The sequence below is a fragment of the Glycine max genome, chromosome 13 (assembly GCF_000004515.6).
Source record: "Glycine max cultivar Williams 82 chromosome 13, Glycine_max_v4.0, whole genome shotgun sequence".
NCBI lineage: Eukaryota > Viridiplantae > Streptophyta > Magnoliopsida > Fabales > Fabaceae > Glycine > Glycine max.
The window spans coordinates 12,556,644-12,583,250 of record NC_038249.2 but is presented as its reverse complement, the minus strand read 5'-3'; the positions used below and the strand labels follow the sequence as shown (position 1 = coordinate 12,583,250).

The following is a 26,607-nucleotide window of genomic DNA, read 5'->3' as shown; positions in this document are numbered from 1 at the left end:
TTAGCTGCAGTTCATTGTTGTGACATCTCCATTGTTGAACTCCATGTTTTTCTATTGTTTCGGATCTCTGTTGTGCATTTTTCTACCATGTTTCAAACTGTTTTCCAGTTGCCATGTCCTCCTTTCAGAAGTTTGAAGAGTATCCTTGACTTGTTCTATACTCTGGCTGTCTGCTTCACTGTTTGTCTCCACTATCAGCCTTCTTCTGTCATGAGATCATTCTGGTGAATAGATATTAAGAAATATGGAGGTCTTTCTTTTCTCGATTTCTTCCCTGAATACCTAAAACCTCACAAGGAAACAAATATTGAAACATAATAAAATAAAGAAGCAACTCTTTAGGATTGTTTCCTCAATTAGACTTTAAGGGATTATTACAGAATATCTTCAGAAAATTTACTGAGATATTCTAACCGAACACAAAATGTAAAGCACCCAAAGACCATCAATATGTGAAAATAATCTTCCCTTTCTAATTAGTGGTCTACAGTTAATAGACTGTTAAAAAAAATCACTAAAATCATGTGTATAAGGTAATTTCTTTTACTAAGTTGCCTTTATAGGTTTAGTCTGGACTAGTTAACTTATCATGCGCATATAATTAATATTTTGTTGGAGCCATGTGTGATTTAGGCATATTTTGTTGGAGCTATGTTAAAGTGATAAGTGGTAATAGTTTGACAATGTAATTTATCTTTCATATACTTTCAGGACCAGGAGATAGATGAACAAATTGAATTGCTTATTCTTGCAAGTGATGGACTCTGGGATGTAGTACAAAATGACGTAAGCTTTGTCTTCCTTCTTAGTCATGCATTTTATTCATATGTGCATATTTGATGCCTCCTAATATTCATTTCTTATCAGGAAGATGTGGATTATCCTGATAGTTTATATTGCCAGTAAAAGAAATCAGAGAAATAATGAACATAAAGGTCCATATTTTATCAAACAAGAAGAATAATGAACATTAAGGTTCATGTTTTATCCAATGGAATGATGTCATCCTTCCCAGGACCTCTCACCAGTTAGGATACAAGGAGAAGTGAGAGTTAGTTAAGATAGTTAGAATATTATGAGTTAGTTAATTAGTTAGTTTGAGGGGTTATTTAGATATAAATAGGGGAAGAAGGATAGGAGAGATTCAAATTTCTTGTCATTGTAAACTGAGCATTGATCAGTGATGTCAAATAGTGCACATCACGGTGATATAATGCTATCGTGACTGCATTGGGTTGCGGAAGCCACGTAAAACACCATTGCAGAGTGTCATGGATCTTGCGTCTCCATTCAAAAATTGCGGAGCGGCAAAGTTTCTCAACCGTGGCAGAGCGGAGTTGAGGTAGTTTCAGATTTAAGGTTCCCATGAAGGAGATGACTGATGTTTGGGCTTGTGGGTCTTGGACAAATTCGGCTCACATGATTTTTAAACTGAGTAACCCATGCCTGATTAAAACATAATAAGGATTCAAATATGTGTTATATTCTATACTAAAACCATGTGAGTTTTTAAACCATAGAGTTGGAGTCAAATGTGAGTTGGGCTTTCATATTTTAAAATAGGCCCAACAGTAGCCTTTTTTTTTTTTTTTTTATTTCTATTGCATTCTACCTTTGAAGATCATTGCCATTTAAACATCTCTACATAAATCCTTCCTCCATAGTTCAGCCTTCTTCTCCACTCCTTTACTAGGACTTCTTTAGTATTTAGCACTTTTTTTAATGTTCCCAACATATTTTGTCTTGCCCAATTTAACTTTTGAGTTAATACTATGTCAATGTTTATCCAACTTATTTTTGTTTGCATATAACTTATTTTTTTATAGATATTTAATTATATATATTATATTTAAACCGCTATTTGCTTGCGACCCTATCTGCCAGCTCATTGCAATTTTTCGTGATCCACTATTGACAACATTGACATTGACTCTTTGTGAAGAAGGAAAAACCCTTGGAGTAGAGTTTTCTCTCCTAATCATTGTTCTTTTCATCATATTCAGTAAAAATATTTCATTTCTTTGTCATTTCAATTCTTGGTCCCTAATAATTGATTTGACTGGTTGGAAGATCTCCGAGGAGAGCTAGTGTTAGAGATGGAGGAGGCACACATTTGAGCTTTTGTTAGGCCTTGTGTTATATATTAGGTTTAAGCTTCTTTCATTAGTTTGTTTTTGACTTAGTAGAAGCATCGGACAAAAGAATAAATTCATGAAATAATGTGTGTTGTGCACTTTTGTTTTGCGATCAGTTTTCAGTCTTTTCACATTTTTTTTCCTTCCCTTTGACATCTTTAAAGTCTAAAACCCCAAAACTGAAGCCCCAAAAACAGCTTGTCTATTGTAATCCTAAGTCCCAAATCGTGTTTTCTATTTATCAATACTTCTAATATATATATATATATATATATATATATATATATATATATATATATATATATATATATCACGATTTAGAACTTAGGGCTACGAGAGACGAGTTTGTTTTGGGGCTTGGGTTTTGTGGGCTTAGGTTTTAAGAAGTCCAAGAGGAAGAAAACAAAATGTCAAAGATCAAAACTGACCCGCAAAACAAAAGTACAAAACACGCATGATTCCACGATTTTATACTTTTGTGTAACATTTCTATTGAGTTTGCAAAATTCTGATTCTGTGCATGGACCTACTCACCCAGCCACAGTAGACCCGCAGAATCATGCACTTCTACCATGAGAATTATAGATTAGACATATTTTGCATTTGGGCTTTTGTTAGGCCTTGTCATATATATTAGGCTTAAGCTTCTTTCATTAGTTTGTTTGGCATGGTAGAAGTGTCGGACAAAAGAATAAATTCATGAAATAATGTGTGTTGTGCACTTCTTTTTTGCGATTAGTTTTGAGTCTTTTTGACATTTTGTTTTCCTTCTCTTGAGCTTCTTAAACCCTAAGCCCACAAAACCTAAGCCCCAAAATCAGCTCTTCTATTGTAACCCTAAGTTCCAAATGGTGATATGTATTTATTAATACTTCTAATATATCATGATTTGGGACTTAGTACTACTGCAGAAGAGTTGAGTTTGGGGCTTGTGTTTTGTGGGCTTAGGCTTTAAGAAGCCCAAAAGGAGGAAAACAGAATGTTGGACTCAATAGTCAAAACTGACCCACAAAACAAAAGTGTACAACACATGATATCACAAATTTATGCTTTTGCGCGACGCTTCTACAGAGTTTGCAAATTTCCGATTATGGGCATGGACCTACTTGCCTAGCTATAGTAATTGTGTGCTTCTACGATTCTGACCATCATGAGAATTATAAATTAGACATATTTTGCATTTGGGTTATTTTGGGCCTTGCCATTTATATTGGGCTTAAGCCTCTTTCATTAGTTTTTTTTGTTTGACTCTTGTTGGGCTTATTAGTTGTAGGTGCAACCCATCATTAGTGGGCTTCATTCATAAGGCCTAAAGCTTCATTCACAAAAAAATGAGTCAACTCATTCCAAAGTCAACACTTTGTCCATTTTTACTATGAATCCACAGCTATCAATGCCCATTGCTGTTGGCCCAAACAAAAAATCTTATATTAAAAGTGGCACCTCACACAAAAGCTAGCCCACTAATGATGCACCTACAACTAATAAGCCCAACAAAAATCAAACGCAAACTAATGAAAGAGACTTTAGTCCAATACAAATGACGAGGCCTAACAAAAGTTCAAATATAAAATATGCCTAATCTATAATTCTGCTCATGCTCTTCCTAGTGAAGCTCTCCTTAGGTAGGTCTTAATCACAATGACAAGAAATCTAAATCTCGCCTCCTATCTTTCTATTTATATCTAAATAACCCCTCTAGGTTCTAACTAATTAACTCGTTAATATTCTAACTATATGTCTTGACAAACTCTTATATCCTAACATTATGTCTTCAAGAGTAGTGTTCCGTGGACCAGAAAAGATTAGCTATAAGAAAATAACAAAGATAGCGTCTGCTTGGGTTTTGGGGATCTGGTGAGAGATTGTCTGTTTGAGTTGCGACTTCTGCAGTTCTACTTCTTTCTTGAACATGCTGCTTCAAGGGTGCCTGATGCGGAATTAATATTCTGTTTGATACAACATATTTACACGCTCATCTGTTATGTACTTGGTTCCAGTGTTCTTATTGTTCTGTTTGATGTTCAGGATGCTGTTTCTCTTGCCCGCACGGAAGAGGAGCCTGAGGCAGCCGCACGAAAGTTAACAGAAGCAGCATTTTCTCGTGGGAGTGCAGATAACATTACATGCATTGTGGTGCGATTCCACCATGAGAAAGCAGAAGTAGCTAATCCTGATAAAGCAGAATCAACTAGTACTCAGCATGAGTAGATGATGTGAAAGCACAAAATGCACGTGTTGGTTATATTCGCGTCAAATTGAATGAATTGAGGTCAGCACGTGCATGATGGTTCACTCTGCATGGCACAAGGCAATTTATTTATTCTTTAGTTTTCTTATGTAAGTCACTCTTGTTCGTGTATTGGGATTTTTGAATCGTGTTCTTCTCTGATAACTGATTTCAGTGTGTCCGTATATATTTCAAGTTTTCCTGTTTGTAGAGGCATCAAGTTGGTATTTTTGTTCTGATCTAATAAATGCAATATGCATTTTTTTTATCATACTGATATGTGATAAAGTAGAAATCGATTAATTTATCATTGTCGTCATTACTATGAGATTATGTTTACCTGTCTGACTTGGTAACTAAAAAATGGAATTATTTTCAAAACTGGTTAACAGCTGGTTAAATCAGTATACAACCCGTGAAAATCGGTGCAATAATGTATAGCAAATCAGTTTGAACTGTTTTTTTTAATTAATTATTTAATATTTTTAATTTTTAATTTAAAACATATTTAAATAAAAGCATATTATTTATAATTGTAAATGGATACAAATTATTTTATTAATTTTTATTATAAAACATATACTGTAGTTATTAATTCACATATTCGGAAGTCAATGTTTGTGCTGACTCTTTGGTTGGTTTTAGTAAAAAAAAAGAAGGCAACTCACGAAAAAAAAAGTGCTGACTCTTAGGCCTAATGCAACGCATGATCTGCAAGTGGGTTTTTCTAGGGACATGCTAGGTGCGCCCAGCAACATAGCTGGTGCACCCAGCAAATTTTTTAATGGGCAAAAATGTCCTTGTCGCAATCTGTTCATCCGGAAGAAGGTTCTTTCGGAATACTTACTAGAAGTACTTCTACTGATACTTTTTTCGGTAGTTATTCCGGAAAAATCTTATTCTGGTATAAGAACTTCTTCCGGAATAAGGTTCTTCCAGAATAACTATCGGAAGAAGTATTTCCGGTAAGTATTCCGAAAGAACCTTCTTCCGGTATAAGAACTTCTTCTTTCGGCATACAAAGTTCTTCTTCCGGAAGAAGATTTTTATTGGAAATATTTTAAAAAAAATTAATAGCCAAGACTCGAACCCAAGATTTTAAGATTATCATGACAATGCTTTAACCAACTAAACTAATGAATCAATTATATTATAAAATAAATAATATTAGTATACATAAATTATTATTATACATAATTATCACTAACATTTCTAATACATATTTAATGCGCATGTAAATTTGAATAATAAATATTTACTTATGTAATCTGTATATTTTTTTAAAAATAAAAAATATTTTTTATGACAACATTTTATTTGTATTAAAAAATTTAATAATATTAAATAAATATTATTTATTTTATAACAACGTGAATTAAATATGCATTAAATTTTATAATAATAATCCGAATTAAAAAAATATTTAATGCAAGCTTCGGTTTTCATAAAATTTTAATGACAATTTTGCCCCTATCTTGTTTTTCTTTAAATTTACTACGCCTTCCAGTTTTACGCTTCCTTTGTGTTTCACTTACACTGTCGTGTCCTGTGTGCTGGGTGGTTTTTGCAAGCTTTGGTGGTTTTTGCAAGTTTGTTGGAAGTCGTTGTTCGGTGAAGGTTAAATATTGGTGGTTTCTATCATAGTTGCTCTTCTTATTCCGTTGGAGGTACGCATTTTATGATTTTTTTGTTTTTTTTTTGTGTGTTCATGTTACAGAAGAAGCAGTAAAATGGCAAGGAAGGTTATTCAGTAAAAACTTCTTCCGAAAGAAGTTCCTTTTACCGGAAGAAGCTGTTCTGGAAGTTAATGCTACTTATTTCGGAAGAAGGTCTTTCGTAATAAGGTGTGTCAGCTTCTGGAAGAACTTCTTTTATAAGAAGTTTTCGGAAGAACTTCTTCCGATAGTACATACTGCTTCTTCCAGAAGCTGTATTTTTTTAAATTTTTTTTTGGAGTTGTGTTTTTAAATTTGTGAAAAAAATTAATATATATATATATATATATATGAATATTATAATTTATAATATTTGTATTTGATATTTTTTAAATTATGGATAATTGGTTTGATTAGGTATAATAATTTAGGTATATCATTAAATGATTTAGATAAAATAATTGTATTTTGTTGTAGTAGTAAAATGTTTTATTAGTTGTTAGTTATAGTGTTAACTTTAGTTTAAGTAAATAATTTAGTTTTAATTTAGTTTTAACTTTTGTATTACTTGTGTATGATGCATAATTTAATAATATGTCGTTAAGATGGACGAAGATCAATGAACGTATGACTATATGATGTCACAAGAAGTTCATATGGATTATGATAATGAAGAAGAATGTGGTGTGAATGAACCACATGTTGATTGTTCAAATGCTTTTAATACCTGTCAGGTAATCATGTTCATTAGTTTGAGTCATTTGGTTGAACGTATGTTTTGTATAAAAATTAATATGTCGGAGTTGCGTTGTAGGTCTTTGGTACTCGAGATGATGTTTTGCAGTGGACTCGAACAGTTGCCCATGAAAACGGATTTGTTGCAGTGATTATGAGGTCTGACACAGATACTGGTAGCAGAGGAAGAAGTTTATTTGTGTTAATTAGGTGTGAAAGGAGTGGTCTGTACAAGTGTAGGAATAAAGAATTTGTTAGAAGAGACACTGGGAGTAGGAAATATGGTTGTCCCTTCAGGCTTCGTGGGAAACCAGTGCATGGAGGGGAAGGTTGGATGATGAAGTTGATCCGTGGGATTCACAATCATGAATTGGCCAAGTCCTTAGTTGGACATCCATACGCTGGGCGATTGACTAAGGATGAAAAGAAAATTATTGCTGATATGAAAAAGTCGATGGTGAAACCAAAAAATATCTTGCTAAGATTGAAGGAGCACAATGCCAATAGTTGCACCATGATCAAGCAAATTTACAATGCAAGAAGTGCATATCGTTCTTCAATAAGAGGAGCTGATACTGAAATGCAACATCTGATGAAACTTCTCGAACGTGATCAATACATTCATTGGCATAGATTGAAGGATGAAGTTGTGGTGCGAGATCTGTTTTGGTGTCACCCAGATGCAGTAAAGTTATGCAATGCATGTCATCTGGTGTTTTTTATAGATAGTACCTACAAAACAAACAGGTACAGACTCCCACTACTTGACTTTGTTGGGGTGACACCAACAACGATGACATTCTCTACTGGGTTTGCATATCTGAAGGGTGAGCGTGTTAATAATATTGTATGGGCTTTGGAATGGTTCCGAGGTTTATTTTTAAGAAACGATCGTCTCCCTGTTGTTATTGTCACTGACAGAAACCTAGCATTGATGAATGCAGTGAAAACTGTGTTTCCGGAGTGTACAAACTTGTTGTGCAAGTTTCACATCGATAAGAATGTCAAGGCGAAATGCAAATCTTTAATCGGTCAAAAAAATGTCTGGGACTATGTGATGGATAACTGGGGTACTTTGGTTGATTGTCCTTCCAAACAAGAATTCGCTGAGTCCCTTCAAAAGTTTCAAATTGCTTGTTCACCTTGGCCAATGTTCGTTGACTATGTTAACGACACATGGATTATCCCCCACAAGGAAAAATTTATTACCGCTTGGACGAATAAGGTCATGCACCTAGGCAACACAACAACAAACAGGTATTAAAATCTTATTTTTTTCAAGTAAGGATTATTAATAAATGGTATTTAACTGTTGTATATTTTTTATGTTTGTTGTGTATTTTAAATGTAGGGTTGAGTCAGCTCATTGGGCTCTAAAAAGAGTTACAAAATAGCCTTGGAGACCTGTGTAGTGTTTGGGATGCCATGAACAACATGATCACGCTACAACACGTTGAAATTAAAACATCCTTTGAAACTAGTACGCATGTGACTGGACATGTATTTAAAAAAACCTTATACAAGAGGCTTGTTGGAATGGTTTCAAGGAATGCTTTAAATGAGATTGCTGGCGAGGTTGAGTGTCTACGTTATCTCGGCAACGATCCCTCTTCTGGTGGTAGTGTGATGAGAAGCACGCTCGGTCTTCCTTGTGCATGTGAGCTTTCTAGGTATACTGCTGGAAGCATCCCATTGGATTCAGTCCATATGTTCTGGAGGAGACTTTGCTTTTCAGACCAAGGGTTATGTGAGACCGAAGTCAGCATCAAGGAAGAGATTGAGACCATATCTAAAAGATTTGAGGAACTTGATGTGTGTGGCAAACTAACTCTCAAGAGTAAACTTCGAGATATTGCATACCCTGATCATAACTCTATGTGCCCTCCTCCGTTAAAGGTCAACACTAAAAGTGCACCAAAGAAACCGATGAAAAGAAGTCAAAGATCCACAAAGCGTGATCCGTCTTACTGGGAGTATGTTGATGTTTTTCATTCTGTTCAAAGCAGCAACTCTTCAGTGAAACATAGTGCATCATGTTCTGAACCGCCGAAGCCAACAAGGATCATCCCGATGTTGGATCAATTTGTGCCATTTATACAGGATTTCATTCACAATGTTGTGGATGTGAAAGCGGACGGTAACTGTGGATATCGGTCCATTGCTGGTTTATTAGGTATGGGGGGAGATTCTTGGCTATTGGTGCGCAATGAATTGATTAAAGAACTTGGCAGATGGTCGCATGACTACACCAACCTCTTCGGTGGCACATAGAGATTTGAAAAATTAAGGTTGTCCCTACTTGTTGATGGGTTTTCCAAGGTATGTTTTTAGGTTATTTTTTTTAAGAACAAACTTTAAATAACTTAGATGTGTCTGTTTGCTTGATTCAGGTTAGTGTGGACAAGTGGATGGATATAATAGAGATGTGATATGTCATTGCATCACAGTATAACGTAATCTTTGTGTCGTTGTCTCGAAAACAAAGCATGACATTTTTTCCTCTTAGAAGTCAACCACCACCCGATTCTTCTGTGCACCGCATGATATGTGTCGGTCAAATGTTTGGAAATCATTTTGTTCAGGTACATTGAAGGTAGTTAGTCTGAGAATTATGCAATCACTTCCCTAGTTCATTTGAGTTAATAATGTTTGTTCACACACAACATGTTTTTTTGAAAGACCGTTGTCCTTTACCGCCTCTAGCGTTGTTGTGGTCAACCAATTGTTATTCTCAGGCAAAGCAGTGGCCAACTCCATATATTAGTAGAATGCAGCAGTACACAAGCTTGATGTCATTCAAAAGAGACTATGTCGACCTAAATGAAGATTGAACATGCATTGTTTGTCTAATTGTATTCACTATGCGATATAATTTGTTGTAAGCCATTAAAGGATAATTATTAAGTACTCGTTGCATTAAGAAAAAAATTAGTTGGTGCAACCAAAATCAATTATGCATGTACGATACATCGTTGTCATAATTGACAACACATAATGATATGCATGCGTATTAAAGTTTGAGCGTGACATGACATTGACTTAGTACGAAACATAAACACGAAACATGTTCACGCGTGTTCTTTTGTAAAACAAAGTGAAGCAATATGTCGGTGAGAACCATGTATATATATGAGACACGGCAAATGCTAATAAATCACACATTATCTTGCTTTCACGTGCTCTCCCAATTGATACACAAAGTATGACATTTTTAGGAGAAACTAGCAGTCAGACGATTGTCAACTCAAGGTTGGGTTTCATTTTTCCAAATGAATCGATTATTCACAATGATAGTGGGGTTTACTTCCAAACTTCCACTCCGGTGCCCATTCGAGTACCAAACAGCTGTGATTTTGCAAGCCTAAAAACCATAATACACAACACCCTTCAGCTAACCAACAGACAATTTTTGGATGAAATTCACTACCGCCAGCCATTCACCCATACAGGTAACCAAATTCGCTTTCAATGTATGCAATTGAGAAATGATGACGATGTCAACACAATGTTAATGTGTAATGATCAATTTTCGTGTGTTGGTCCGATTGAGTTATTATGCACTGTTGGAAGAACACCAGATGGAGTAATAAACTTACTTGAACGCACTACGACCCCTACTCATGACGCGCTGTTGTATTACAACAGGAGATGGAACATGCCACCCCAGAACAAATTTGTAGGATGCGCGTTCACAGGAAAAAATCCAAAGAAATTTGAAATTCCTTTAGGATGTACCCTCGACGAACTGAAGGATTTGATAAAGCAAGTTGCACTTAAAGGGATTCCCTCTCATGGAATTCACGATTCACAAGTGGTAAGACGATTGTTTTTTTGACAACCAGGACGTTTTGAGTATTCAGATAAAGTTATAAAATATGAAATTAATGAGCTGAAAACCAACGATGAAGTGCTGAAGGTGTTAGTACAGTCTAACTACTGGAAAAAATATGGGCCAATAGAAATTTTAGCTGTTTTTACTAAACATGGTATGGAATTCGAAGACGATGTGGATGCCATGTCGCTAAACGACTGAATGCAACATTGTTTTTTTTGTTTTTGATGTAACTTTTATCTGTTTGTTTACGCCTCTGGGGAACATCGACTGCATCATGCTCATCCTGTCTACCTCTGCTTATAACCCTATCTAAAGCATGACCTAAACCTCATGTTCTAATCACATTCTCTCCCAAACCAACTTGACAAACCAAATTTTACAACAAACTATGGCATTTTTGGGAGAAACAAGCAGTCTGACGATTATGAACTCCAAATTGGCTTTTATTTTTCCGAATGGATCGATTATTCACAACGAAATTAATGTTTATTTCCAAAGTTCCACTCCAATACCCATTCGAGTACCTAACGCTTGTGGTTTTCAAACGCTAAAAAGCAGAATGCACAATACCCTTCAGCTAACCGACAAACAATATTTGGATGAAATTTACTACTGGCAGCCATTCACAGATGCACATAACCAATTTTGCTTTCAATTTATGCAATTGAAAAATGATGATGATGTTAACACAATGGTAATGTGTAATCATCAATTCTCTTGTGTTGGCCTGATTGAGTTATTATGCATCATCGGTAGAACACTGAATGCTATATTAAACTTACTTCAAGCCACTATGACCCCTACTCATGATGCCCTGCTATATTATAACGGGAAGTGGAACATGCCACGCCAACACGACTTTGTCGGTTACTCATTCGCGGGAAAAAATCCAAAAAATTTTGACATTCCTTCCGGATGTACCATCGATGAACTGAAGGATTTGATCAAGCAAGTTGCACCTCAAGGGAATCCCCCTTATGGTATTCATGAATCATAAATGGTAAGACGATTGTTTTTTCGACAACCAGGTCATTATGAGTATTCAGACAAAGTTATCAAATTTGAAATTATTGAGCTGAAAACTGACGATGACATGCTAAAGGTCTTAGTACAGTCTAACTACTGGAAACAATTTGGGCCAATAGAAATTTTAGTTGTTTTTAGTAAACAGGTAATGGAAATGGAAGATAACGTGTCTCGGTCGGAACATGATTCAATGCAAAATTAGTATTAGTTAATAGTAGTTTTTCATGCAATTTTTTATTGTTTTGACTATGTTGAAGTTAATGTAATGTTTGAATCCGTGTCCATTAGCGAATGAAACCATATGATTATTATTTTCAAAGCTTTTAATTATTTTCTGACTTTTAAAAATAATGATTGAAAGCAAAATTCCGAATGTCAACAAAATAATAATTTACACAAATGTCAATGGTAATAACATTTTATGTTCATGATTCACCAAAATTAACAAATTCGGTTTTCAGTCTAGACAAAGTTGTGTAACGCTACATTCTGCCTATGTACGAAGTAGGCCACTGCTTTTCCTGAGAATGACAATGTGTACTCCACAACAACGCCACTGATGGTAAAGGATAATGGTATCGTAACAAAACTTGTTAGATAACGACAAACAAATTGAACGTAAGATACCCAACTATAGTGAATGCAGTTATACTAACGTCATAATTATGCAATTACCTGTACAAAATGATTTCCATATACATGACCAATGCATATTATGCGATGCACAGAAGAATCTGGTGGCGGTTGGCTTCTAAGAGGAAAAAATGTCATGCTTTATTGTCGTGAAAGAGAAACAACGATCACGTTGTATCGTGAAATAATGACATATCTCATATTTGTAATATTCATCGACTTGTCCATGGTAACCAACATGTAACAGACAACAAATAATGGTTACTTAAAATCTTATTTTAAAAAAAAAATGACATAATAAAATTACGCACCATAGATAATCCGTCAACAAGTAGGGAACGACTTTAATTCCTCAAATCTCTTTATGCCACCAACCAGGTTGATATACTCTTCGGACCAGCTTGTCAATTCTTTATGCAGATGGTTGTGCACCAATGACCATGATTCTTCACCCATACCCAATAATGCAGCTATTGCCCAATAACCACAATTACCATCCGCTTCGCATCAATAATGTTTTCAATAGAATCCTGGATGCAAGGATGAAATTGATTCAACATTGGAACATTCCATCTGATGGAAGCTTGCTTGTGGGGCTTCTATGGAGGCTGGATCTTTGAGCTTCAATGAGGTCCTTTAATGGTGATTTTCCACCATGGAGATGCAGCGGAAGACAAAGGAGAAGAGGTGAGAGGAGGCGCCATCTACTAGGGAATAAGCCATGGAAGAAGGAGATTCACCACCAAGATGAGCCTTGGATAAGAAGCTTGGAGAGGATGCTTTAATGGAAGAAAAGAAAGAGGGAAAGAAAGAGAGAGGGGGGAACACAAAATTGAAGGGAAAAAAAGGGAGAGAAGTTGAACTTTGAGTTGTGTCTCACAAGACTCTCATTCATCAAAGTTACAACAAGTGTTACACATGTTTCTATTTATAGACTAGGTAGCTTCCTTGAGAAGCTTTCTTGAGAAAACTTCCTTGAGAAGCTTCTTTGAGAAAACTTCCTTGAGAAGCTAGAGCTTAGCTACGCACACCCCTCTAATAACTAAGCTCACCTCCTTGAGAAGCTTCCTTGAAAAGATTCCTAAAGAAGCTAGAGCTTAGCTACACACACATCTCTAATAGCTAAGCTCACATCCTTGAGATGAGAAGCTAGAACTTAGCTACACACCCCATATAATAGCTAAGCTCACCCCCATGACAAAATACATGAAAATACAAAAAAAGTCCCTACTACAAAGACTTCTCAAATTGCCTCGAAATACAAGGCTAAAACCCTATACTACTAGAATGGCCAAAATACAAGGCCTAAACGAAGGAAAAAACCTATTCTAATAATTACAAAGATAAGCGGGCTCATACTTAGCCCACGGGCTCAAAATCTACCCTAAGGCTCATGAGAACCCTAGGACCTTCCGTTGGATCTCTGGCCCAATCTACTTGGAGTCTTCTATCCAATGCCCTTGCGGGGTAGGATTGCATCACCATCTCTGTATTGGGTCCTCAGATGATGATGCACTACGTTTCACTGACGAATTACTATTTTGCACAGAGTGTAACGCATCAACATACTCCCAATAGGACCGATCGCGTTTTGTTGACTTTTCTTGTTTGGTCAGTGGTTTTTTTGGAGCACCCTTGGTCTTCACCTTTTCTGGAGAAGGACACATGGAGTTCATATCAAGATAAGCAATTTCTCGCAACTTTGACTTAAAATGTACTTTACCACAAATATTGAGCTGCTCAAAGCGTTTCGATGTGGTTTCCATTTCCTCAGTTATGGTCACCTGTGTCTCACATAACCCTGAATCTGAAAAACTAAGTCTCTGCCAAAAAATGTGGATTGTCTTGAGTGGTATGGAGCTAACAACATATTTAAACTACTCACATGCACATGGAAGACCATGGGTACTTGATCGAGGCCGTACCCTAAGCAAATAAACATGAAAATGCAGTAACTAGGAAGTGATCCTAGGTCGTTTCCCAACGAGCAATGATAAACCAATTGTTCATAATATATTTGTAGTAACAGTAACGATTGGGGGGGTTTGTTTGTTTTGTGATTTAAGGAGAAGAACAAGTAAATTGGAATACGAAACTAATAATATTAAAAATGGGTTGTTTTCTCTGATTTAGAAGCCATTCTCTTATCCTGGGTTATGGAGAATTCGTCCCTAACAGTTAACCACTTAATCCAACCCTATTTCAATTTACTAAGCGAAAATCAACCTAGGGTTGTCAATACGTGATTAGGCACCACATACACCAGTTAGCCCTTCGTCCATCAAGCATGAACGCAAGTTAGGCTCAGAGGCAATTAATCGAACACGAAGCGTGCACTGATTAATGTTCACGAATTTGGGTTAACTGGTGAAGGGAAAACGGCCAGGGAACCACATTATAAACGAAACCTCAAAGAGAGTTGGGCTTCTTCCTCGGAAGGAAACAACACCAGAATAATTAGCCTTCCATAGATTCAAACAGAAAACGTAAATGAAACATGAAGCAGAAATGTAAATAAACAGAAATGTAAATGAGACAGAAACGAAAATGAAAATAGAAACGTAAATGAAAGTAGAAGAAGAAACAAGAACGAAATTGTAATTAGAAGCAGGAAATGGAAAATTGCATTAAGAACGAAACAGTAGCATTAGAACAGAAAAACTTCAAAACCATAAACCCTAAGCTCTGAATAATAGTCTAACAGAATGCCTTGCACAAATCCCAAGGCTGCTATTTAAAAGGAGTCACTCAAAGTCACTGGGCCCTATTACAATACTCTGGCCCAAAACGAAATAAACACTGAACCACATAAAATAAAATTGCGAAATTTCCTAATTAGAAATTAACTAAGGTAAGCGCTGCTTTATTTGCCCTCTTCAAGTCCACAACCAAAATCCGGATTAAGCCCAATGTTTCATTAATTCCTGAAATTAGATTAAAAACATCAAATTAGCTAAATGAGCCCAAATAATAAAACTGCCTAATTAATTGACAATTAAGACCAATCAGTAATTAAAATGGTGTAAAAAGGGTTTAGAAAATAGAAGAAAATGATGGCACATCAAAACCCCCCATACTTAGCCTTTTGCACTCCTGGGCAAAATGAAACAAAGAACAAAATCCAAGGATATCAAAGAGAGACAAACGAAAACATTCACATATTTCTCAATGAACATCAAGGAATGAAAGGAATGGGTAACATCTAACATAAGGAGATCCGAAAAGTCAAGACATTCATGAAAATCATCCAAGCAACCCCATCATGGCAAAATAGTTAATCAACTCAAGAATGAAAAGTGATAAAGCCTCACAAGATATACACTCTATCTCTCAAGTGTTTAGGCTACTATTTACCCTCAAAGCACCCATGAAAACAAACACCACATAAACTTGGCAAGATTCTAAAATTGACAATCAACCCATAAACCCAAGCACATGAGGATCAAAAGGTCTTTTAAGGTTGTAATGGGGCCAAGGACAAGGTATGGAAAAATATGGAATAAGTGGCTGAATCCCAAAGGAATATAGGAGCAATGGGGAATAAGTGCATATTAAGAAAACATAAGAGAATAAAAAGAAGTAAAGATAATATTTAAACATAAAGAGTAGAACCAAGAGTCTCATCATTCTTTTGTCATTTAAGATCTTATTCACTCAACTTTACTGCTTTTCTTTTTCTTTTTCGATTTTTTTTTGCTCTGTAGCCTTTTGAGAAACAGCATCATATTCAGCATGTCCAACATTTAACCAATATGCAATGTACATCAAGTATGGCTCAAAATATATCATGAAGCATGGCCAACAAAACATGTTATCCAATGAAAAAAAAAACCCCCACACTTATTCCCAAAACAATTCCAAAGCTCCAAAATTCCTTAAGGATATGGTGATATCATGGTTTTTCACTTAAGGCTTGTAGTGAGCTTCAAAGCAAGGAAAGGGAAACAAGGCTCAAAAGGGCTATCAAAGGAATTAAGTCAAGGTAAGTCCATTTGGCTAGAAGCTTATAAGAACAAAATTGCCTCAATCATTTCCAAATATGCATGTGAATTAGGAAGCATCAACAAGAATCAAGCCAAGGGTATTGTGCAAGCAATCAATGGGGCAAAACACACCAAATGATTATGATGATGGATGGCTCAAATTCTCACAAAGGTAAACTCATCACTTTCAAATTGAGCTTTCAAAACTATCATGACATGTAGAGGAGAATCAAAGATTTCAAGTCACAAAATGTCAAAAACTTTTATTTTCAAAACAATTACCCATTTCTTGAACATATCCTATAATTCAAAGAAAAACATGCAAAGTCGTACATGCGCACAGAATTTACCCAAAATATTAAACTAAAAATCCGACGAAACTAACAACATTAACAAATTAACATAACTGACAAATTAACAAAACCAACAAAACTAGCAAAACCAAAGAACACTCCCCCCCATACTTAAACAACACATTGTCCTCAATGTAGCACAATTAAGAGATTAAAAAAAATTAAATCATCAAATAGAATCGGACAAGTGTAATAAAAGCAAAGAAGGAGATAGGAAGAGAAGAACTCCCTAAGTCATGGTGGAGGAAGAGTAGGGTGGAGTAAGGAAGTCTCTTCCACCACTACATCCACTAAAGAAGGGTTCGTGAGGAATGGCTTAAGTTGATGTCCGTTGACCTTGAAGCTCTTGTTTGTGGAGTCGCTTTTGATCTCAACTGTACTATAAGGAAAAACATTAGTAACAACAAAAGGACCAATCCACTTAGACCTCAACTTACCACTCATGAGTCCAAGCCTAGAATTATACAATAACACTTTTTGCCCAACCATGAAGTCCTTCTTAACTATCATGCTATCATGGAACTTCTTGGTCTTTTCTTTGTAGAACTTGGCATTCTCGTAGGCTTCTAGGCGAATTTCATCTAACTCACTCAGTTGCAACTTTCTTTCCTCACCAGCTTAATCCATAGAGAAGTTGCAAGTCTTCACTGCCCAGTATGCTTTGTGCTCAATTTCCATTGGAAGATGACATGCCTTTCCAAAGACAACCCGATAAGGAGAAATTCCTATGGATGTTTTGTAGGCAGTCCGATGTGCCCAGAGAGCATCATCAAACTTGGTACTCCAATCTTTCCTGCATGGCTGCACAATCTTCTCTAAAATTCTCTTGATCTCCCTGTTAGAAATTTCTTCCTATCCATTGGTCTGGGGGTGGTATGGTGTGGATACCCTGTGTACCACCCCGTACTTTTTAAGCAAGGTATGCATTGTTCTGTTGCAAAAATGGGTTCCTTGATCACTAACAATTGCTTTAGGTACTCCAAACCTGCAAAACAGATTAGACCTGACAAAATCTGCAACAACTTTAGCATCATTAGTTCTAGTGGGTTTGGCTTCCACCCATTTTGAAACATAGTCAACTGCAAGGAGAATGTAAACATAACCAAAAGAGACAGGAAAAGGGCCCATGAAATCTATACCCCAGACATCAAACACCTCACAGAATAGCTTAGGTTGCTGAGGCATTTGTTGTCGCCATGTAAGTGTATTTCATGCTCTCTGACACTGCTCACAAGTGCTGCAGATCTTCCACGCATCTTTAAACATGGTGGGCCAATAAAAGCCACAATCAAGCAATTTGCGAGCTGTCCTTTGAACACCCAGATGACCTCCCGGTGCGGAAGAATGACAGAACTGCAGGACTGAGTCAGTCTCATGATCTGGAATGCACCATCTAATTACCTGATCACTGCGCAATTTCCACAAGTAGGGGTCATCCCAAATAAAATGCTTAGCATCACTTTTAATTTTATCTTTTTGGGCCTTAGATGCTAAGGGAGGAAAAACAGAAGCAACCAAATAATTGACTATGTTAGCAAACCAGGGAGTAGAAAGAGAGTCAGAAATACTATACAGTATATACAAATGATCATCCGGGAAATCATCCCGAATAGGTGAATCCGCATCCCTTACACGTTCGATCCGACTCAAATGATCAACAACTAAATTTTGTGCTCCACTCCTATCACAGATCTCCAAGTCAAACTCTTGGAGCCAGAGCATCCATCGGATCAACCTAGGCTTAGAATCAGCCTTCTTCAACAAGTACTTTAGAGCTGCATGGTCAGTATAAACAATAATGCGGGTACCAAGCAAATAAGATCGAAATTTTTCAAGGGCAAAAACTATGGCTAGAAGCTCTTTCTCAGTAGTAGTATAATTCGCTTGGGCAGCATCTAAAGTCCTAGAAGCATAGTATATCACCCTGGGCAATTTATCAATTTTCTGAGCAAGGACAACCCCCAATGCATAATTTGATGCATCACACATAAGCTCAAAAGGGGATGTCCAATCGGGTGCCTGGATGATGGGGGTGGTAGTCAGCGCTCTTTTGAGGCAATCAAAAGCCTATTTGCATCTGTCATTAAAGTCAAACTCCACCTCCTTTTGCAACAAGTTGGACAGTGGAAGGGCTACTTTGCTAAAATCCCTTATAAAGCGCCTGTAGAATCCTGCATGACCAAGAAAAGATCGCACCTCTCGCACACAAGAGGGGTAAGGCAATTGTGAAATAACAGAAATTTTTGTAGGATCTACTTCAATACCCTTATTGGAAATAATGTGGCCTAAAACTATACCTTGCTCAACCATAAAATGACATTTTTCAAAATTTAGAACAAGGTTAGTTTCAATGCATCTATTCAAAACTTTTTCCAAACTATCCAAACAACCATCAAAAGAGGATCCATATACAGTGAAATCATCCATAAACACACTATGCAATTTTCTAAGAAATCACTGAAAATACTAATCATGCACCGCTGGAAGGTACCAGGGGCATTGCACAGGCCGAAAGGCATCCTCCTATAGGCAAAAGTGCCGAAGGGGCAGGTGAATGTGGTCTTTTCCTGATCCTCAGGAGCAATAGTAATTTGCATATAACCAGGAAAACCATCAAGGAAACAATGGTGAGATTTACCTGCCAGGCGTTCAAGCATTTGGTCAATGAATGGCAGGGGAAAATGGTCCTTTTTGGTAACTTGGTTCAGCCTCCTATAGTCAATGTAGACTCTCCAACTGTTCTGCACCCGAGTAGGAATCAGCTCCTCTTTCTCATTTTTGATCACTGTGAGGCCGGTCTTCTTCGGGACTACCTGGACGGGACTCACCCATTGGCTGTCAGAGATAGGATAAATGATTCCAGCTTGCAAAAGCTTGGTTATCTCCTTCTTCACTACATCAAGAATCTCCGGGTTGAGTCTTCTCTGTGCCTGTCTTACTGGTTTAGCTCTATCCTCTAAATTTATTCGATGTATACATGTGGATGGGCTAATGCCAGAAATGTCCCCCAGGGTCCAGCCTATAGCCTTCTTATGCTTCTTGAGAACAGACAACAACTTCTCCTCTTGCTCATCAGCAAGGGAGGCAGATATAATCACTGGAAAACTTTTGCTATCATCCAAGTAAGCATATTTTAAATTTGATGGCAGAGGCTTCAATTCTGGTGTGGTCGGCTGGATAGTGGTAGAAGGAGATGGTTTCTCAGCCTGTACCTCATAAAGAAAGTCAGAGGTAGGATCAATCTTGAGAGGTAAAACACCACCACCAGACATGCAATCAATATCACTTTCAGATTCACTTTCAGCATCAAATTCAGACATATGATCAAGTACAATTTCATACTCAATGCATGAAGAGTGAGAGGCATGCAGAGTAGAGTTAAGATCAGTCATGTATTCATCAACAACATGGTCAATTATTTTAGCACGAAATACAGAAAGATCTTCATATGGGTATTTCATAGCATCCAGAATATTAAAAAGAACAGTTATATCACCAAACTCCATGGATAGTGTGCCTACATAAACATTTATCTTAGTTCTAGCAGTTTTCATAAAGGGTCTATCTAGAATGATGGGAACTGATCCTTGAGAAAATCCATCTTCCATATTCAAAATATAAAAATCAACAGGAAAAATCAGTTCACCAACTCTAACTAAGACATCTTCTATGAAACCAACAAGGTAGGCAACACTTCTATTAGCTAAATGAATTACCACATCAGTTGACTGTAAGGGACCTAGAGATAGAGAATTAAAAATAGACAGAGGCATAACACTAACAGAAGCTCCTAAATCTAGCATGGCATTGTCAAACTTACTATTCCCTATAATACAAGGTATGCACAATGTACTTGGATCTTTACATTTTTCAGGAATTTGGGGAACAGATTTACCAATCAATGCGGAGACATTTCTGCCCATGCTAATTCATTCACTTCCTTTAAGCTTCCGCTTATTAGTGCACAACTCCTTCAAGAATTTAGCATATCTTGGAATTTGCTTAATTGCATCCAGCAGAGGTATATTTACCTCTACTTTTCTAAATGTTTCCAAGATCTCTTTCTCTGCCTCTTCCATTTTTTTGTTGGAAACTGCTCTTGGAGGGAATGGAAGAGGGGGGATGTGCTGCTTCTGCAAATCAGAATTACCAGTGGAAGAAGATTCACCTGCACAGAAATTATTAGGTATCTATTGCTGGAGAGGTCATAATTGTTCTTCTGTGGTTGATTTTGCTGTTGAGGTTGAGGAGGTCTATTGTAAATATTTGCAGCATAAGCTTCGGGCTGCTCAATTGCTCCAGGTTGCTGCATGGAAGGGCAAAGGTCTATATGGCGGTCAGCAGAGGAGCACAAACCACAGACCCTTGCGACAGGTACAAATTTTTGGTTCAAGGCCAGCTGGGTTACCAAGTTAACCAATGCGTCCAGTTTGCCTTCAAGCTTCTTAGTTTCAGATGATGCAACTGAGTTTGTAGCTACCTCATGCACTCCTCTAATGACTATAGCATCATTTCTGGCGCTAAACTGCTGGGAGTTGGAAGCCATCTTCTCAATTAAATTTCTGGCTTCAGCAGGAGTCATGTCTCCAAGGGCTCCACCACTGGCAGCATCTATCATACTTCTCTCCATATTACTGAGTCCTTCATAAAAATATTGGATAAGCAGCTGCTCTGAAATCTAATGGTGAGGGCAACTGACACATAGTTTTTTAAATCTCTCCCAGTATTCATACAGGCTCTCTCCACTGAGTTGTCTAATACCTGAGATATCTTTCTTGATGGTTGTGGTCCTGGAAGCAGGGAAATTTTTTTCTAAGAATACTCTCTTAAGGTCATCCCAGCTCGTGATGGACCTTGGAGCAAGGTAATACATCCAGTCCTTTGCCACTCCCTCTAAAGAATGAGGGAAAGCCTTCAGAAATATGTGGTCCTCTTGGACATCTGGGGGTTTCATGGTGGAGCAGACAATATGAAATTCCTTCAAATGTTTGTGCGGGTCTTCACCTGCAAGGCCATGAAACTTTGGAAGCAAATGAATCAGTCCAGTTTTAAGAACATATGGGACATCCTCATCAGGGTATTGGATGCACAAGCTTTCGTAGGTGAAATCAGGTGCAGCCATTTCCCTTAGTGTCCTCTCACGGGGTGGAGGTTGTGCCATGTTCTCAGAATGTTCAAAATCAGAATGCTCAGAATCAGAATGCTCAAAATTATAATGCTCAAAATCAGGATGTTCAAAATCACCAATAACAGAATGCACAGATTCACCAGTAATGGAATGCTCAGGATGATCAAAAGGTATAAAATGATGCCTAACTAATCTATGAAATTTCCTATCTATCTCAGGATCCAAGGGTTGTAAGTCAGATGGATTGCCTCTAGTCATACACTACATTCAGCATGCACAACTAGTTGCCTTGTCATGTAAATAAAGGTGCAGGTTTGAACTACAGTTACCCTCAAATGATATCCAAATGACTTGATATTTTGTGAGAAACCTTATAAAATGATGAGAAGATAGCACAAAAATTTTCAGGCAAAAATTCAAAGTCTAACTATGGAAGCTAAAAATGGTAGGTTAAGAAAAATAAGTGAATAAAACTTGAAAAATAAAAAACTTTTGACAGAATCACTATTTTTGGGCGATGGAGACCTCAGCCGGCTTCTGGCAGGCTACCATGGCGTAGGAAATTTTTTTCTACCTCAAATACGTATATAATAATTGTGATTCTGATAACCGGAGCAAAAGTTATGGTCGTTTGAAGTTTTGACAAACACAAAATTTGCTACTTTTTTGGAACTTTCAAATCTGACCAAACTAAAGGCTCTAGCTATTTTTCCCACAAAATATAGATTAAAAGAAGTTTCCACAAAAAAATTCAGCCAAAAATAACAACCCTAGCTACTAAAACAAAAAATCTCAAATAATTCAGCATGGGTGGTCGCTAAAATCCGTCTCTACTTGATTTCTATTACTACTCTGTTTTGCCGCAAGCAAAAGTGGTCGCTAAGTCCGTCGCAAAACACTATTAACAGCAAAACACCCAAGACTGAAACAGGGGAAACGCTTAATAGGAAAACTGAAACAGAACACACACTAAACAGAATATCAGGACACTAAACAACACTAACACACATATTAACACAATACTAACAATTAAACTTAAAACACGAAAGAATTAAACACACAACACTAGCTAGTTATTATGAACCTTTGGACACTGCTCCCCGGCAACGACGCCAAATTTGATCGAGGTCGTACCCGAATCAAATAAACATGAAAATGCAGTAACTAGGAAGTGATCCTAGGTCGTTTCCTAACGAGCAATGATAAACCAATTGTTCATAATATATTTGCAGTAACAGTAACGATTGGGGGGTTTGTTTGTTTTGTGATTTAAGGAGCAGAACAAGTAAACTGGGATATGAAACTAATAATATTAAAAATGGGTTGTTTCCTCTGATTCAGAAGCCATTCTTTTATCCTGGGTTATGGAGAATTCGTCCCTAACAGTTAACCACTTAATCCAACCCTATTTCAATTTACTAAGTGAAAATCAACCTAGGGTTGTCAATACGTGATTAGGCACCACATACACCAGTTAGCCCTTCGTCCATCAAGCATGAACGCAAGTTAGGCTCAGAGGCAATTAATCGAACACGAAGCGTGCACTGATTAATGTTCACGAATTTGGGTTAACTGGTGAAGGGAAAACTGCCAGGGAACCACATTATAAACGAAACCTCAAAGAGAGTTGGGCTTCTTCCTCGGAAGGAAACAACACCAGAATAATTAGCCTTCCATAGATTCAAACAGAAAACGTAAATGAAACATGAAGCAGAAACGTAAATAAACAGAAACGTAAATGAGACATGTAGTCCTTTGAAGGTGAGGACATGTAGTCCTCTAAAGGCGAGGGCGTGTAGCCCTCCGAAGGTGAGGACATGTAGTCCTCTGAAGGTGAGGACGTGTAATCCTCTGAAGGTGAGGACGTGAAGTCCTTAAAAGGCGAGGACATCTTGTCCTCTGAAGGCGAGGGCGTGCAGCCCTCTGAAGGTGAGGACGTGTAGTCCTCTGAAGGCGAGGGCGTGTAGCCCTCTTAAGGTGAGGACGTGTAGTCCTCTGAAGGAGAGGACGTGTAGCCCTTTGAAGGTGAGGACGTGCAGTCCTCTAAAGGTGAGGACATGCAGTCCTCTAAAGGCGAGGATGTGTAGTCCTCTAAAGGTGAGGGCGAGAAGCCCTCTGAAGGCAAGGACGCGTAGTCCTCTAAAGGTGAGGACGTGTAGTCCTTTAAAGGTGAGGGCGAGCAGCCCTCTAAAGGCGAGGACGTGTAGTCCTTTGAAGGTGAGGACATATAGTCTTCTGAAGGTGAGGGCGTGTGGCCCTCTGAAGGTGAGGACATGTAGTTCTCTAAAGGCGAGGATGTGTAGTCCTCTGAAGTTGAGGGCGTGTAGCCCTCTGAAGGAGAGGACGTGTAGCCCTTTGAAGGTGAGGACGTGCAGTCCTCTAAAGGTGAGGATGTGTAGTCCTCTAAAGGTTGCTCGCCCTCTGAAGGCGAGGACGTGTTGTCCTCTGAAGGTGAGGACGTGTAGTCCTCTAAAGGTGAGGGCGAACAACCCTCTAAAGGCGAGGACGTGTAGTCCTCTGAAGGTGAGAACGTGTAGTCCTCTGAAGGCGAGAGCGTGTGGCCCTCTGAAGGCGAGGACATGTAGTTCTCTAAAGGCGAGGACGTGTAGTCCTCTGAAGTCGAGGGTGTGTAGCCCTCTAAAGGTGAGGGCATGCAGTCCTCTGAAGGCGAGGATATGTAGTGAGGGCGTGCAGCCCTCTGATGGCGAGGATGTGTAGTCCTCTGAAGGAGAGGACGTGTAGTCCTTTGAGGGCGTGTAGCCCTTTGAAGGTGAGGACGTGCAATCCTCTAAAGGTGAGGGCGTGCAGCCCTCTGAAGGTGAGGGTACTAGTACCCAAGGGTCCACCTTTATGAGAAAGCAAGAGATTGACTCATGGAGAGGGCCGGTCATTTCCAAATTCAAAAGATTGGACATTAGATGTAGGAAATCTATGCAGTTAACATGATTTTTAGGGATGCAGATGCATGCAACCTTTGTCGTGAAATTTTGTAAATGCGGATTTCATATGAAACAATGTAATGCAATGGAAAGTTGTACAATGTTCATGACATTCTTTCCCTATTTTGTGATTTTGATTTAATTTTTTTTTTTGGAAAACACAGATTGACTGTCCTTTTGAAAGAGGTGATAATTCATGCAACCTTATCCTATCTTTTGCAAATCTCTCTGGGAACTCCCTCAGAGTGTGTGTTCTATTTGGTTTAGTCACTTGAGCATTTTGGAGTGACGGCAATGGAGTCATTTGATGTTTAATCAATCCATTGAAATTCCTGGGTTTGTCCCCCCCTTTTTTGTTTAAAAAACAAAGATTGGTGAGAACTTTTGATCTGCCCCTAGGTTCGCTTGAGGCTCATGCACGGTGCCCCTCATTGCCCCAATGTAAGGCTTTGAAGTACCAATCGTTGTCTTTCGTCATGACCTTGTAGCATGGAACCTATTGGGTGAGAACTTCTAATCTGCCCCTAGGTTTGCTTGAGGTTTATGCATGGTGCCCCTCATTGCCCCAGTGTAGGGCTTTGAGGTATCAATCGCTGTCTTATTTTCACAACCTTGTAGCAAGGAAGAATGAAAGAAGCGACTGATTCTCAAAAAGGACTTTCAAGGACGAGAAACAGTTGAAGGATTTTTCAATTGACGGATTAAGTCAAATGAATCTTATTCTTGATAACTCACTTCTCTCTAAAAAAGACAAACTTTCCGGAATGATAAAATGAGGTCACATGAACGTCTATATTTTTACTTGAAAACACAATCAATCAAATGTTTTTTTCCTTTTCTTTTTGAACTTTTCTGCTTTACTCGTTGTTTACGGCATCCTCACCAAATGTGTAGCACGAGTTATTTTTGATTGAACGGTCTTGGAAGTTCAAACTCAGGAGCACATGTCGCTTAAGCAAACAAACCAATGGCTTGCACCCACATTCCAGTGGAAGCAAAGATGTAATTACGAGAGGATGAGGGACAAAGATGTCAAATTTATCCATTTTATTTAGCATTGTAACTGTGGTTTACAATAATGGCATAAACTTGAAAATCCTTATGAGTCATTAGAGACATCTAACAACAGCTTTCAAAATTGCCCCATGTGTGGTGTCGCTTGTCAATGTTAGGATTCACAAGCGATTCTCCTCAAATTTTAGCCAGCCCGCATCAATTAGACTTTGCACCTTATGCTTCAGGGCCCTACAACGCTCAATGGAATGCCCCGGGGCTCCTCCATGATAAGCACACGTTGCATTCGAGTCGTATCCTCGGAGGAATGGAGGTTGAGGAATCTTGGTAGGGGTTATGGCTACCATTGAATTATCAAGTAGATATGGGAGCAAATCAACATAGGACACCGGAATGGGGGTGAATTCTACAGGCTTTTTTTCTGCAAAATCCATTTCTTGGTTGGTGTTTCGATTTGTGCTAAAGGTGGTGTTCGTCATTGGAAGTGCGGTAGGAATGACATTTTTGGGCTAGGGGGAAGTTTGGCCATGTAGGAATGATAGTCACAGCATGGGTTTCTCCTTCATTCTCACCCTCTTCATTTGCCCCAGTTTTCTCATTCGTCTAAGCAGGATGATTTAAATTTGCCTATTTTCAGACCCACTTTGATCCTTTCGTCAGCGAAAACTAAATCAGCAAAGCTTGAAGGTGTGTAGCCCACCATTTTTCATAATAGAACACTGGAGGTGTGTAGCCCCAGTTTTCTCATTCGTCTAAGCAGGATGATTTAAATTTGCCTATTTTCAGACCCACTTTGATCCTTTCGTCAGCGAAAACTAAATCAGCAAAGCTTGAAGGTGTGTAGCCCACCATTTTTCGTAATGTGTCTATTATCACAGTTATCATCTCCCTTTTCGTCATTGGGGGTGCCACCTGGGCTGCCAGGTCCCTCCACCTTTGGG

The 26,607-nt window shown here is 38.0% G+C and overlaps 1 protein-coding gene and 1 non-coding gene across 5 annotated transcripts in view; both read left to right on the top strand.

Annotated features, from left to right (window-relative positions):
• LOC100805795 (probable protein phosphatase 2C 76) overlaps positions 1-4,636 on the top strand; it is a 34,949-nt gene extending 30,313 nt beyond the window's left edge. For all 4 annotated transcript variants that reach the window (XM_006593689.3, XM_003541438.4, XM_014765254.3 and 1 more), the window contains exons 8-9: positions 712-786; positions 4,164-4,636. In XM_006593689.3, the coding sequence (XP_006593752.1) occupies positions 712-786; positions 4,164-4,346 (258 nt within the window). In that variant the 3' untranslated portion in view covers positions 4,347-4,636. The remainder of the gene's footprint in view (positions 1-711; positions 787-4,163) is intronic.
• Positions 4,637-21,261: 16,625 nt separating this feature from the next.
• LOC112998902 (small nucleolar RNA R71) lies at positions 21,262-21,368 on the top strand. The gene has a single exon (XR_003264081.1). It is a non-coding gene; the product is annotated as a small nucleolar RNA R71 (small nucleolar RNA).
• Positions 21,369-26,607: the final 5,239 nt, after the last annotated feature.